Source organism: Populus alba, chromosome 10, assembly GCF_005239225.2.
Source record: "Populus alba chromosome 10, ASM523922v2, whole genome shotgun sequence".
Lineage (NCBI taxonomy): Eukaryota > Viridiplantae > Streptophyta > Magnoliopsida > Malpighiales > Salicaceae > Populus > Populus alba.
Window position 1 is genome coordinate 15,191,304 of NC_133293.1, and position 12,395 is coordinate 15,203,698.

The following is a 12,395-nucleotide window of genomic DNA, read 5'->3' on the forward strand; positions in this document are numbered from 1 at the left end:
ATAAATGCTTTAATTTGATTTTGAATAACTTGGATATAAATAATTTTTTTAGATTCTGATTCAAAAATTATTTTGTATCGATATATAAATTTCTGTAGTCAAGTCTTACATGAAAGTAAAAAAAAAAATATTCAAATTAAATTAGCACTAAAATATAAATTTAAATATAAGAATAGAAAGAATATGCAATTTATAATCTAAGGAAAAAAGAAACAATAATCTTTATCTTAATACAATAGTAAGAAATTCTTAATATTATATTACTGTGTACTTAGTTAATAGAAAATATTATATGCTCAAGTTATAACTATTTTTTTATTATTAATATGGGTGTTCGGAGTCAGCTTATACATACTTTAGCTAATCTCATAAACCTAAAATTAATAACCATGTAAACTTTTAGTGATTATTATATTAATAACAACATATTCAAACCTAAAATTATAGAAAAATAAACTTTTTAATCACTAAAGTCTTTTATTACCGGGTCACCACTTACTATAATTGTTTAAGCTATAAATTACTTAGATGTAGAATGGAGATAGTAAAAAAAAAAAAAAATTATATGCAATCCCATGAAAAATATTAAAATTCTGATTTTATTTTTTATTTTCCTCTTCTTTTAACGTTTAATTTGTGGTTATTAATTGAGCAATATAGAATTTTTCGTCAATGATAAAAGTAATTTTGTTAAGGAATTGAGTGGAAGTGGATAAGACACAAACGTGACTACCTAATTAAAAAAAAAATCCTAATATCTTTTTTTTTTAAATTGAAATTAGATTCCGTTTGATTTGATAAAAAAAAATTGCACGGAACTAGATAAGACACGAACGGAAAAAAGAAACCATCATCATTATCATCTGATCTAATATCATCAAGTATATAAAAGAAGCTACTACTTGACCTGATTATCAAATTAAAAGCTATCAGTTTAATGGCAAAACATGAAGAAACGCCGGTTCCATGTTACTCATCATTAGAGGTTGTTTACGGCGACGGATCTCAGCTTGAAGAAGCTAAACTTCGTTTTGATCACTTGAAATCCAAGTTTCTTCAAGTTTTTGGTCACCCCCCTGATGTCTTTGCTCGTTCTCCAGGTTCCAAAAATCCCTCCCTCTCTCTCTCTCATCAGTCCTCTGTTTGGTTCCCAAGAAAACGAAAGAAAATCAAATTTTTGTTTTTAAGAAAAAAGGTTGAGATTGATAGGATTTCGTTGATAATACGTGCACGTATTTTATGAATTGAACCAGTTTCTTCAGCTCAAACATCTCACACTTTCTCTCGACATATTTATCATGTGTTTGATTCGCTAGAAAACGAATGAACAGGAAAGAAAGAAAGTTAAATTTGAAAAATCGGGTTTATTTTATTAATTTAAGAAGATTTTTTGGTTCTGTTTTTTTTTTTTTAAAATATATATAAGGAATGACAGAAATAAAATAATACACGCTTTTTTAAAAAAATTGTTAGTATTATTTTAATTTTTTTTTATCGTATTTTTGCAGGGAGAGTGAATTTGATTGGAGAACATATTGATTATGAAGGCTACTCAGTGTTGCCAATGGCAATAAGGCAAGATACTATTATAGCAATCCGTAAAAATAATGCAGAAAAAGTCCTTCGAATCGCCAATGTTAATGGCAAATATACGCAGTGTGATTATCCTGCTGATCCTAACCAGGTCAGAACCAGCGTACAAATTCTTTAATAGTAATGTATTGATTGATTGTTTTGCTCGTTGGATTTATTGTTGGATTCTATAATAATTTGCAGGCAATTGACTTGAAGAATCATAGATGGGGTCATTATTTCATTTGTGGGTAAGAAATGGAACAACAATTTTAATTGCTTAGTGCTGTGATTTGTAAATCTTTTCCCCCTTTATATCTTTTTGTGGGTTTCCAGGTATAAGGGTTATTATGAATTTGCAAAATCAAAAGGAGTGAATGTGGGTGAGCCGGTTGGACTTGATGTTATTGTTGATGGAACTGTTCCAACAGGTAAATTAATTTAAAGTTAGTTTTCATTAGCTATTGCTAATGATGTAACGTTGGTTGCTCATTATAAGAGAAGGCTAAGTTGAGTTTCTTAAAACAGGTTCTGGTTTGTCAAGCTCTGCTGCCTTTGTTTGTTCTGCTACCATTGCTATTATGGCTGCTTTTGATGTGAACTTTCCAAAGGTGATACTACATTTCTTTCACCAAAATTATGAAGAATATAATACCTCAGCATCTCTAAGGTGTCGTGAGGGCATGGTTTAATCTTACAACCACAGCTAGAAAGCTCTTCTGCAGTTTTAGGCATTCAAAACACCTTACTATGCTGTCAAAGTTTTGAATTCTGTCGCTCTTTTAGACTTCTCCTGTATTATTTATACTCTTTTTTCATAGAAGAGATGGATACGTTTCTACCCTACTACATAGCCTAATGTTATTGAAAAAAATTAACATGCTTGTATTTCTGATACGTGCATTGGAACATAGACTGCTGCTATGAGATTGAATAACTTCTCTGCCACTGTGCTCATAGCACTCTGATTCTGGTTACAATGTGCTTCATGTCATTTACTTTTATATATTTCCTTGACATCTTTGGTTTTTTTGGTCATGAGATATCAACATGTTGTTTAACTGTTTATGCATGTCTATTATAAATCTTCATTGTTATTTTTTCTTGCCAACCAGGTCATGCTTGGCAAATCAAATTAGACTAACAATTCTGGCCTTACTGTCCATATGGATTGTTTATATATTGTTGTTTTTTGTGTTGAAAATGGGTACGCTGTTGGTTCATGAGAACACAAATTCCACTCATTAATTACACAAGTTTCTTAAGAAATCTCAATGTGTTATTTTTCTTGCCAACCAGTCTGTGCCAGGTAAAATGAAATTATCCTGAAAACTCTGGCCTTGACGTGCTTCTGGATTGTAATTGTTTCTGTGTGTTGAGGATTGGGCGGGCCTTTCACCTTTGGTTCATAAGAGCTCAAATTTCACTCTTCAATTATACCAAGCTATTTCATATCTGTTTTTTAAACATGTGCTCTACTTGATGGAAAACTAACATAATGGGTTTCATGTTGATATATAATTATATCTATCCACTTACTTTTCCTGTTCTCCCTGCTTCTTTCTTTTATCTATTGTAATTCTAACTATGTTTCTCTCTTTAACAGAAAGAAATTGCCCAACTGACATGTGAGTGTGAAAGGCACATTGGAACACAATCTGGGGGAATGGACCAGGTTATACTCCATATCATGAGCTTGATTAATTTGTGTAAAAATGCACTTGAAAGAATATTGGAAATGCCTACTGAGTCTGAGACTATTGTTGCTTCCAGTCATGGACAAGCCCGGTGTATCAGTTCTTGCATTGTTTTGTTTGTTATTTTGCTGTTTGGGATGCAACCACATTATGATATCAGAACATTTAATCTATTATTGCTTTAGAACAGAACATGCCTGAATCAATTGAGAGTGAAGCGGGTCCAAACAAAGCTAGGAAACTGACTTTAAGGGACACTGAGCATAAGATGTCTTGTTTTACTTGGCAGGCAATCTCTGTCATGGCCAAAACTGGATTTGCAGAGCTTATTGATTTCAACCCCATTCAAGCAACTGATGTGCAACTTCCTGCTGGTGGGACATTTGTGCTTGCGCATTCTTTGGCAGAATCTCAGAAGGCAGTCACTGCTGCTACAAATTACAATAACAGAGTTGTTGAATGTAGACTTGCATCTGTAAGCATTATTTTCCCTTGAACACAGAATGATTCTGCTTTTTTGTTGTTCCTAAATATGCTCCAACTTTTTTTTATTCTCGTGCTCACTCTGGTTGATAATAATAGTCCATCTTGAGGTTTGCACATTGTTTTAGGCAATCATTTAACATGTGGTCATGTGCTCCACAATTTCAAGTTTGCAACTAACTGTAAAAGATGTACACCCTTTGTTTAATGGGATGTAATTGTTGACATGTTGAGGGATATGATGTGCCACTAAGATCCAATAGTTCGTTGACTTTTTGGTATGGACTAACATTTTGGGTCAAGAAAAACAAAAAAGGCGGAACATTTTTATGGTCCAGAGGGGGTAGTCATTTTGATTTCCGCCATTCCTTGGTCTTGCATCCAATCTTAAAACATAACAATCATCTTCAAGCAAACTTAAAAGTGTGAATTTGCAGTTTTAGTATCAGAATCTTCGATGAAACTGTCATTACTGTTTTTGGAAAAAAAATAAAACTGTGGAAAGGGGAAACAATCTCCCGTTCTCCACCCTGCTGCTTGGTGTCTTTCTTTAAGAAAAAAAAAATTGATTGGCGTACAAGCCACCAGTCTATATCCTGACAAGTTTTCTTCTATTGGAGGCATTGTCACTCATATTGATGATTTTGGAATATCCTTTCAGATCGTACTTGGAATAAAGTTGGGAATGAAACAACAAGATGCGATATCAGATGTCAAGACTCTTTCTGATGTCGAGGGATTGTGTGTATCATTTGCTAACAGTCGTGGTTCTTCTGATCCTGTCATTGCTGTTAAGGTATCTATTGTTAATTGCTATACTGTCACTGTTTCTTTTACTTAAATGATATTAGATGGATCATGATCATGCTTCTGTTTTGGAACGCGCATATATGTTCCAAATAATTGTTCTGCCACTAGCGTACCAGTTATCAATATTGTCTTTGCTGCAGGAATTTTTGAAAGAGAAACCATACACAGCTGAAGAAATTGAGGAAATTACTGGGGAAAGTCTTCGATCAATCTTCAAAAATTCCCCATCTTCTTTGGATGTGCTAAAAGCTGCCGAGCACTACAAGTTGCATCAGGTACTATTACCTACTCATGGACATGGTTTCTGCACTCATGCGGCTTACAGCCTATTACTGTATCTGGGTTATGATGTAAGATTAATGGACCCTTCTTGCCCTTGTCTTCTATTGTTGCATTTCCTGTTTTTTTTCCTCAGAAAATAGGTTATAATTTTTTGCATGTCATCTCAATATTTATGCCATGTTGCAATATATCATTTTTATAGTAACTTATTTTAATATTTAAACTTTGCACTCCAAGTCTGATAATGTTCAAACAGCAATTTTTTTTGTACTCTTTATTTGCAACAACCCATACACCAACAGTTATTATTTTTTATGCCACTTCTTAGTCCTTTTTTATTTATTGTTTAGTAAGTCTTTGTGTTGTTTTCCAGAGGGCTGCTCATGTTTATTCTGAAGCCAAGCGAGTCCATGCTTTCAAGGACACAGTGTCTTCAGATTTAAGGTGCTCGCTGAATTTATTACATTAAAAGAATGCTTATGTATTTCCAATGAAACTTTTTTGTGAAATCATGTATGATTTTTTATTATATGAACGTAGTTTCTCACATAACCGCGGCATGTGACTTTTTGAATATGTTAAAAAAATTCAATTTTGTTTAAGATGTCCGGGACTTGTCTGTCAACTTGAACATTAGAACTGAAGATAATTGAACATACCTTTATTTGTTTTTATCTCTTTTCTGTCTCTTTGAAAGATTACTGACCGCACATCTTTCACCTGCTGGCTTTGTTTATCCATCTTATGTGTTCTACTTTATGCACTTTGGTGCTCAGATCATGTTTATTTTCATTAAACGTGCTTTTGAACCTTTTTGCGTTGGGGTTTTGGGAAAGCAATTTAGTAATTGTATTTCCTTTTATTTTAAAAGTTACAAGTGGGGAAGCTGCTTGGGAAGGAACCACATCCAACCTTTGAAGTATTATTTTCCAATGCATTGTTTTGCAGTGATGAGGACAAGCTAAAGAAGCTGGGTGAGCTTATGAACGAGAGTCACTACAGCTGCAGCGTTCTATATGAATGCAGGTACAGATGCTCTGAGTATATTTTCAAGAAGTTTTAAATACATTGACACTGAGGGACTGTCGTTGTCATAAACCTTGCATGGCTGCTGCCTTTTGTTTTGCTGATTGTACTTGTTTTTTTGTTGCTGGTATCTAGCTGCCCAGAGTTGGAAGAACTTGTAAAGATTTGCCGGGATAGTGATGCTTTGGGGGCAAGACTTACAGGAGCTGGATGGGGTGGCTGTGCGGTTGCTTTGGTGAAAGAACCTATCGTCCCTCAGTTCATTCTCAATTTGAAGGTATTTTGACATTATTCTAGTGAAAAATTCCATTTCATTAAATGGACTTTAACAAGCCCCCCTGTGGTGTCAACAGGAAAAGTTCTACCAATCAAGAATTGAAAAGGGAGTAATCAGCAAGAATGATCTTGGACTCTATGTTTTTGCTTCAAAGCCTTCAAGTGGTGCTGCTATTTTCAGGTTCTAATGCCTGTCCACTTGCTTGCTTTCTGGAAATAAAGTAATAAACGTCTGTAGTTCATTTTGTCTAGCTTTATTTATGTCTGGACAAATGGATTATCTAATCAAATGAATAAAATTAAGTAATAACAGTCGTTTAGATTTATTTCAAATATATTACTTATAAATGTAATCAAATCTCGTTACCTGATATTTTTAAGATTTCACTGTATTTATTAATTTATTACCCATAATCATTTTTAAGAGACCATGATTATTTGTGAAGTGCGTTATCTTCGATATATTCACATCATCTACCACATATTATATATTTTTTCCAGAGGAATTATGTTAGTTTAATAATATTAAATGTGATAAATACTGGTTTTATTTTACATCCAGTTATTTCATATGATTCGAGACCATGGATTCAATCAATAACAAATTTTTTAATGCATGTCAAAATCAAGACTTCCATTATAACACTAGCAAAATGAAAAGCAGAAACAGTTAGATATTTTTCTGAAACAATATTTTTAACAATGATATTAGTAAGTATACCATGTTTTTAAGGGGTGTTTAAAAGTGTAGTAACTTGTTTTTTGAAGGAATTTTTCGTTTTAAAATGTATTAAAATAGTATTTTATTAGTATTTTTTAAAAGTTATTTTTAATATCAGTAAATTAAAAAGATTTAAAAATATACAAAATTACTTTTTAAAAAGAAAAAAACGGAACGCAGCTTCATAGCTTTTCATGCGGTATTTTAAAGTGTGGTAGAGATTGTTATTTAAAGTGTTTTTCATTTAAAAATACATTAAAATAATATTTTTTTATTTTAAAAAAATTATTTTTGACATCAGCATATAAAAAATTCTGAAAACACTAAAAAAAATATTTTAAATAAAAAAAATAAAAAAATATTTTTAAAGCATAAAAACAACATCCTATTTAATATTATTTTGAATGTATCAATCAAATCAAAGTAAATCGTGCTGTGTCGTGATGGGCTGTAGGACCAGTGGAAGAGGCCCGCCTTACATATCTTATAATGGGCCATAAAGGATTTGGAAAATCCAGGTACACTTGTTTCTGTCTCGAACCTAACCTAAGTACCCAATATTGTCGGGGGGGAGGGGTCCATTGATGTGAACATTCAGGAAGGCAGATATTTATGATTACAGCATAAGATCCGATTTAATCTTAATTTAGTATGAACCACGTGTTTTAAAGACAATAAAAATAGCTTTCAATTATAAACGAGGAGGATTAAATTTGAACTTACATGATACAGTGCTGATGACAGCATTCTGAAGGCTTGGAAAAACAATTGGAGAGGTAGTAAACTGGGCAGCATCTTGGGCCTTCCTTCTGGCACTTTCACAAGCCAGCCCTTTTTAGCTCTCCCAGGAGGAGGACGGGTGCATGGATAGATCCCATGTGCGCTCTTCTACATATCAAATCTCTTCAATTATTTGAAACCAACTTTGATATCTGGATGGGGGTGTCCATGAAAGCTCCCTACCTACAAAACAACCAACGTTCTCAATTAATTACATAACATGGAGTTTGGGGAATCCTAACAGCGTCGTTTATTTTTATTTGAAAGAAATTGAGCAGATGACATTTCGTTTGTACCATTAACTTTAAAAAAAAAACCTAAAAGCCCCTGTGTGGGTTATTTATTGATGGGCCCGGCTTACCACCCCCAGTAACACATGCCTCGTTGTTTTAAAATTTTCTTTGTTTTAACCAACACATTTGTTATATGTATTTTTTAAAATAATTTATAAGATTATATTTCAATTAACACACATTCTATGTGATTTTCTTGACTTATCATTTTTTAAATAGTGATCATTATTTTAATTATATCGAGTGTATTTTTATAATGATTTATTAATATATATTTTTTATATTTTACATAGATTAAATTTATTTTTAAAAAATTAAAAATGTTTAATTTTTTATAATATCTTTAACACGAAAACATTGCATAGTATTTTTTTTTCATTTTATTTTATTCAATAAATTTTATTTGTGCGCGGAATTTTATTACAGATTGACTTTAATAAATAAATTTATTAAAGACAATTGGGTAAATGGTTAATGTTGTGATATTAAATATTTTAATTTACATTTATTTTTTAATTTTTTGAGTTTCGTTTTTATTTATTGTCATTTTTTTTAATCAAAATTTTCTCGATCTCGTTATATAAAACATATGATAAAACATGTAATCTTGATATATTTCATATCTAGATCATGGTTTTCCCGTATTAGCCCAAATTTACTGAGGATAATGTTTTTTTATTTTCTCTTGTTACCTTATTTTTTTTAATCATGCTATTAAATTAATTAGGATTTAACTTGATTATTGAATTTTTCTTACTTTTTTTTTTAATATAACCATCTTCTAAACTATTTTCAAGGTAAAATTTTTTTGATTTAAATCGTGGCATTGCGTGAGTCATCAATTTAGGGCCGATTTGATATTATTATAGTGATTACTTTTTTAAAATTTTTTTACTTGAAAATACATTGAAATAATATTTTTTTTATTTTTTATACCAGTACATTAATATAAAAATAATAAAAAAAAATTTTAATCTTTTCAAAAATTACTTTTAAAATATAAAAAGAAATAGACTACTAGTAACACTAAAATGTTAGGCAAATAATTAAATAAGTTTTTTTTTTTTGAAAAAATAAAGAAATGAAGAAAGAGAATGAAAACGAAACTAGGACCAGGTGGCAAGTGTCGGTGAAGTTTCCAAGACAGGCACATCACATGGGTTTTACAAGCTACAATGAAAGTAGACTAAGCTGTCTTTTTGTGACGTCCGTCAGTCAGTGCATTAACGCGGTGGGGATTCAAAAGAAAGAAAATTCAATTAAGTTTCAGCAACTACAAGAAGAAGTGTTATTGTGGGAGTCAGCTTCCCTGTTATCTTGCATTTTTTTTGGCTAAAAAAAACCTGAAACCCCTCGTGTCCTTTCCTTGTATCTCGCTTCTTTCTCATTCTTTTTGTCTCTTTTCTTCATATTTAGTATATTATCACCTGTTACTTTTATTTTTTTTCCTTACATTGATAGATAATAGGTATAGCTCATTTTGACTGCTTTTGTCTGCATCGGATCTGGGGTTTTCTCGCTTTCTCTTCAAGGTACTTCTTATCCACTCCCTTTCTTTTCCTTGTTCCTTTCATGGTTTATTAAAAGAAAAAAAAATGGATGGGTGGTTTGAGTTTGTGTATTTGATCCATCATTTGTAATGTATTGATTGGTTTTTGTGGAATTGATTTGTGTTTCAAGATTTCTCGTTCATTTCTTTATATGTCACGCTTAATGGGTTCTATGTTTATTATGAAGTTTTAAGCTAGTTACATGGGTGCTTTTTTATTTGCCTGTTTTGTGAAGGAATGTTGATGTCATGTTATTTGTTTTGCCTTTTTTTAAAAAAAATTATGTAGACTTTGAGGACTGAAGCGAAGAATCTAGTTTTTGGTCCATTACTGCATTTGCGACGTGGCTAATTTTTATTTCATTAATCAAAATGCAGGGTTTCGAAAGTTTTTGTGATTAATTTTTAGATTGGCATTCTGGATTTCTGAAGAAGGAGATAAAGGTTGAGACTTTATTAGTGAAAAGGCAACACTGGCGTGAAAGGCAAGTAGTTTGCCATTGCTGGAGACTTCGCATGTCTTCATTTGCCAGTTGTAACTGGAAAGTTTTGTTTACTTGATGAAGTTGGGTATCTTTATTGCCATTGCTCGCCGTGCTTTATAATTTATTGTGTAAATAGGTCAATTTCCTATAATGGGTTGACTTAGAGGGTTGATTTCTTTTAGTGGTCTTGGTCTTGTGAATCTATTTAGGGCTTTAATTGTTTGGAGTCTGAGGAGAAAACAAAGAGATCGGACTGGCTTTGTTTACTGGACATGGACCATATAGCTCCAAGAGATAGAGATTTCGAGGTTGATCTTGAAAGTGGGGTGAGAAATATTGTAGAAGATTCAAATAAAGATGCAAGTTTGGGAGTAAAAACACCAACAAAGTCGCTGCTCGTTAAGGTTTGTGGGGCATTTTCTGATGGGAAAGCCAATGGTGAAGAGAGGGTAAATTTGTGTGGAAATGTGTCGAATCCTGGTGGTGGTTCTGCAGACCACGCGAAGTTAGAGGGAGAAATGTCTGTTGACCAAGTAGAAAAGAAAATAGTAGAGGAGAAGCGTAAAAAGTCTAGCAATAAAAAGCCTCCCAGGCCTCCACGAGGTCCGTCATTGGATGCCGCTGACCAGAAGCTGATTAAGGAGATTTCTGAACTAGCCATGTTGAAGCGTGCAAGGATTGAGCGAATGAAGGCCTTGAAGAAAGTGAAAGCCACAAAGGCATCATCAAATAGCAATCTATTTGCCATGGTGTTCACCATTCTATTCTGCCTAGTGATTCTCGTTCAAGGTAATAATGCTCATGCAAGATTTTCTCACAGTATTGCTGCTTTGGTTTTTAACCTATGCGTCATTCCACGGTTTGGATACCAATGCTATGCGGGTGAACTTATGCATGCCTTATGGTTGAATTCCCCAATCATTCAAAAGTATACTTTTGAATTCTTTGAACTGGAAAGCTTGCATTTTTGCCCCCTATTGTCCATCTTCAGCACATGCTTCTTTTTTTCTTTTTTTGCTATAGATCCACTCCATATAGTTTCTTTCTCAAGAGATGTTTATTTGTGAAAAGGTGGGTAGACTTCTGGATTTTGATTCTAGTATACTGTTGTCTTATTCTGAAACAGTTTTTCTTAATTCTTGTCTAGAGTGTATAATGTTAGCTATATGTGAGAGAGTTCTAGTTTTCAAAATGACTTTGAATCATGTTTTAGTGATGTCCATCTAATTTTTTGTAGATAATTTTTTGGGGCTTTTGGCAAAAGATGATTAAATCCCAGGCGTTCTCTTTTTTCCTCTCAATCCTTCTTTTCTTTGTTTATCATTTCTTTAACGATCCCTTTTATCCGTGCTTCCCATGATGTTTAACAGTTGTAAAATGATATTTTTGCCTGGCTGCCATTGCAAATTGCAATTCATTTTTTGAGAGGAAGTTTCATCGAACATCATACCTAATAATTTTTAGCAAGTGATCATTCCTAGACAGAAATCAGTGTTGGCATATTTTTTATAAGCTTTTATTCATTTTACTAACTTATGTTCTTAATGCCATGCTATTCATTTTGCAGGAATGTCATCCAGAGCTACGTCTACAAACTCACTGGGTTCTCCTTTGTCGTCAGAGACAGCAGACGATGGTTTGATTTCAGTTCAATACTTTGGGAATCCATCTTCAAGCGAGTCTAATGGACCTGGGTCTGGATCTCCAAAGTATGTCGCAGTGTGATACAGCAGGACTGGTCTTCTGTTATATCATACCCTTTATTTTGCAAGTACATGTGGGTGTTAATATTATGTGATGGTCTAGCACAATAATTCTCTATTTTATTGATACATTGCAGCTTCATAGAATCAGTTGCTGGTTCAGATCCTCCTAAAAATCCAAGAAGAGCTGTGAGATGAGCAGGGAAAAGGAGACTGCCACTATAGTCAAGCTTGTATTGGTGAGAGAAATTTATCCAGTCTTGCAGTTCTCATGCAAGCCATATATGACTTGCACTTTTTGTATCAATAGCCCTCCAGAATCAAAGATTGTCTGGTAATTTATCCCCTGCTTGTATAGCGTTTGAAATGGGGTGAGTTAGATTACCGAAGAAGTTTATTGTGGATTATCAGGAAAAAAAGTTTAGTTATGCCTTTGATAGGCTGAGCCAGTTCTGATCAGTTGCCTCCTTACTGAATAAAACTCCAGAATGAAACTATAGGAGATTTGTTTGCCACCTGATTTGCTAAGATTTAAATGAATCTCGTATCTTGTTCTGCATACATATTTTGTTGTTTCATATTTGGTGAACAAAATGGGATAGGAATGTGTAGAATGAATGAATTAAGAAATAGTACTATTTATGGACACGTTTGTTTTGATTCAGGCATGAGAAAGCCAAAACGACCACATGGTGATGGTAGCCTACTACTGTCAGGG

At 33.0% G+C, this 12,395-nt stretch overlaps 2 protein-coding genes across 3 annotated transcripts; both read left to right on the forward strand.

Moving 5' to 3' along the window:
- The first annotated feature begins 830 nt into the window (after nucleotides 1-830).
- On the forward strand, nucleotides 831-6,577 carry LOC118045989 (galactokinase-like). Of its 2 annotated transcripts, none has more exons than XM_035054738.2 (13): nucleotides 831-1,100; nucleotides 1,509-1,684; nucleotides 1,777-1,823; nucleotides 1,909-2,003; nucleotides 2,101-2,183; nucleotides 3,179-3,247; nucleotides 3,460-3,744; nucleotides 4,414-4,548; nucleotides 4,703-4,837; nucleotides 5,218-5,288; nucleotides 5,793-5,870; nucleotides 6,006-6,147; nucleotides 6,224-6,577. In XM_035054738.2, exons 1-13 carry the CDS (start codon nucleotides 938-940, stop codon nucleotides 6,332-6,334), a joined length of 1,590 nt encoding a protein of 529 aa, XP_034910629.1. In that variant the 5' UTR covers nucleotides 831-937; the 3' UTR covers nucleotides 6,335-6,577. The 2 variants fall into 2 exon arrangements, with proteins under 2 accessions (XP_034910629.1, XP_034910635.1); XM_035054744.2 differs by having other exon boundaries at nucleotides 834-1,100; nucleotides 3,559-3,744.
- A 2,563-nt stretch (nucleotides 6,578-9,140) lies between these two features.
- On the forward strand, nucleotides 9,141-12,238 carry LOC118045973 (uncharacterized). The gene is made up of 5 exons (XM_035054724.2): nucleotides 9,141-9,472; nucleotides 9,868-9,974; nucleotides 10,184-10,763; nucleotides 11,542-11,683; nucleotides 11,815-12,238. The coding sequence occupies exons 3-5, from the start codon at nucleotides 10,247-10,249 to the stop codon at nucleotides 11,873-11,875; spliced, it is 720 nt and encodes a 239-aa protein (XP_034910615.1). The 5' UTR covers nucleotides 9,141-9,472; nucleotides 9,868-9,974; nucleotides 10,184-10,246; the 3' UTR covers nucleotides 11,876-12,238.
- The last annotated feature ends 157 nt before the right edge of the window (nucleotides 12,239-12,395 follow it).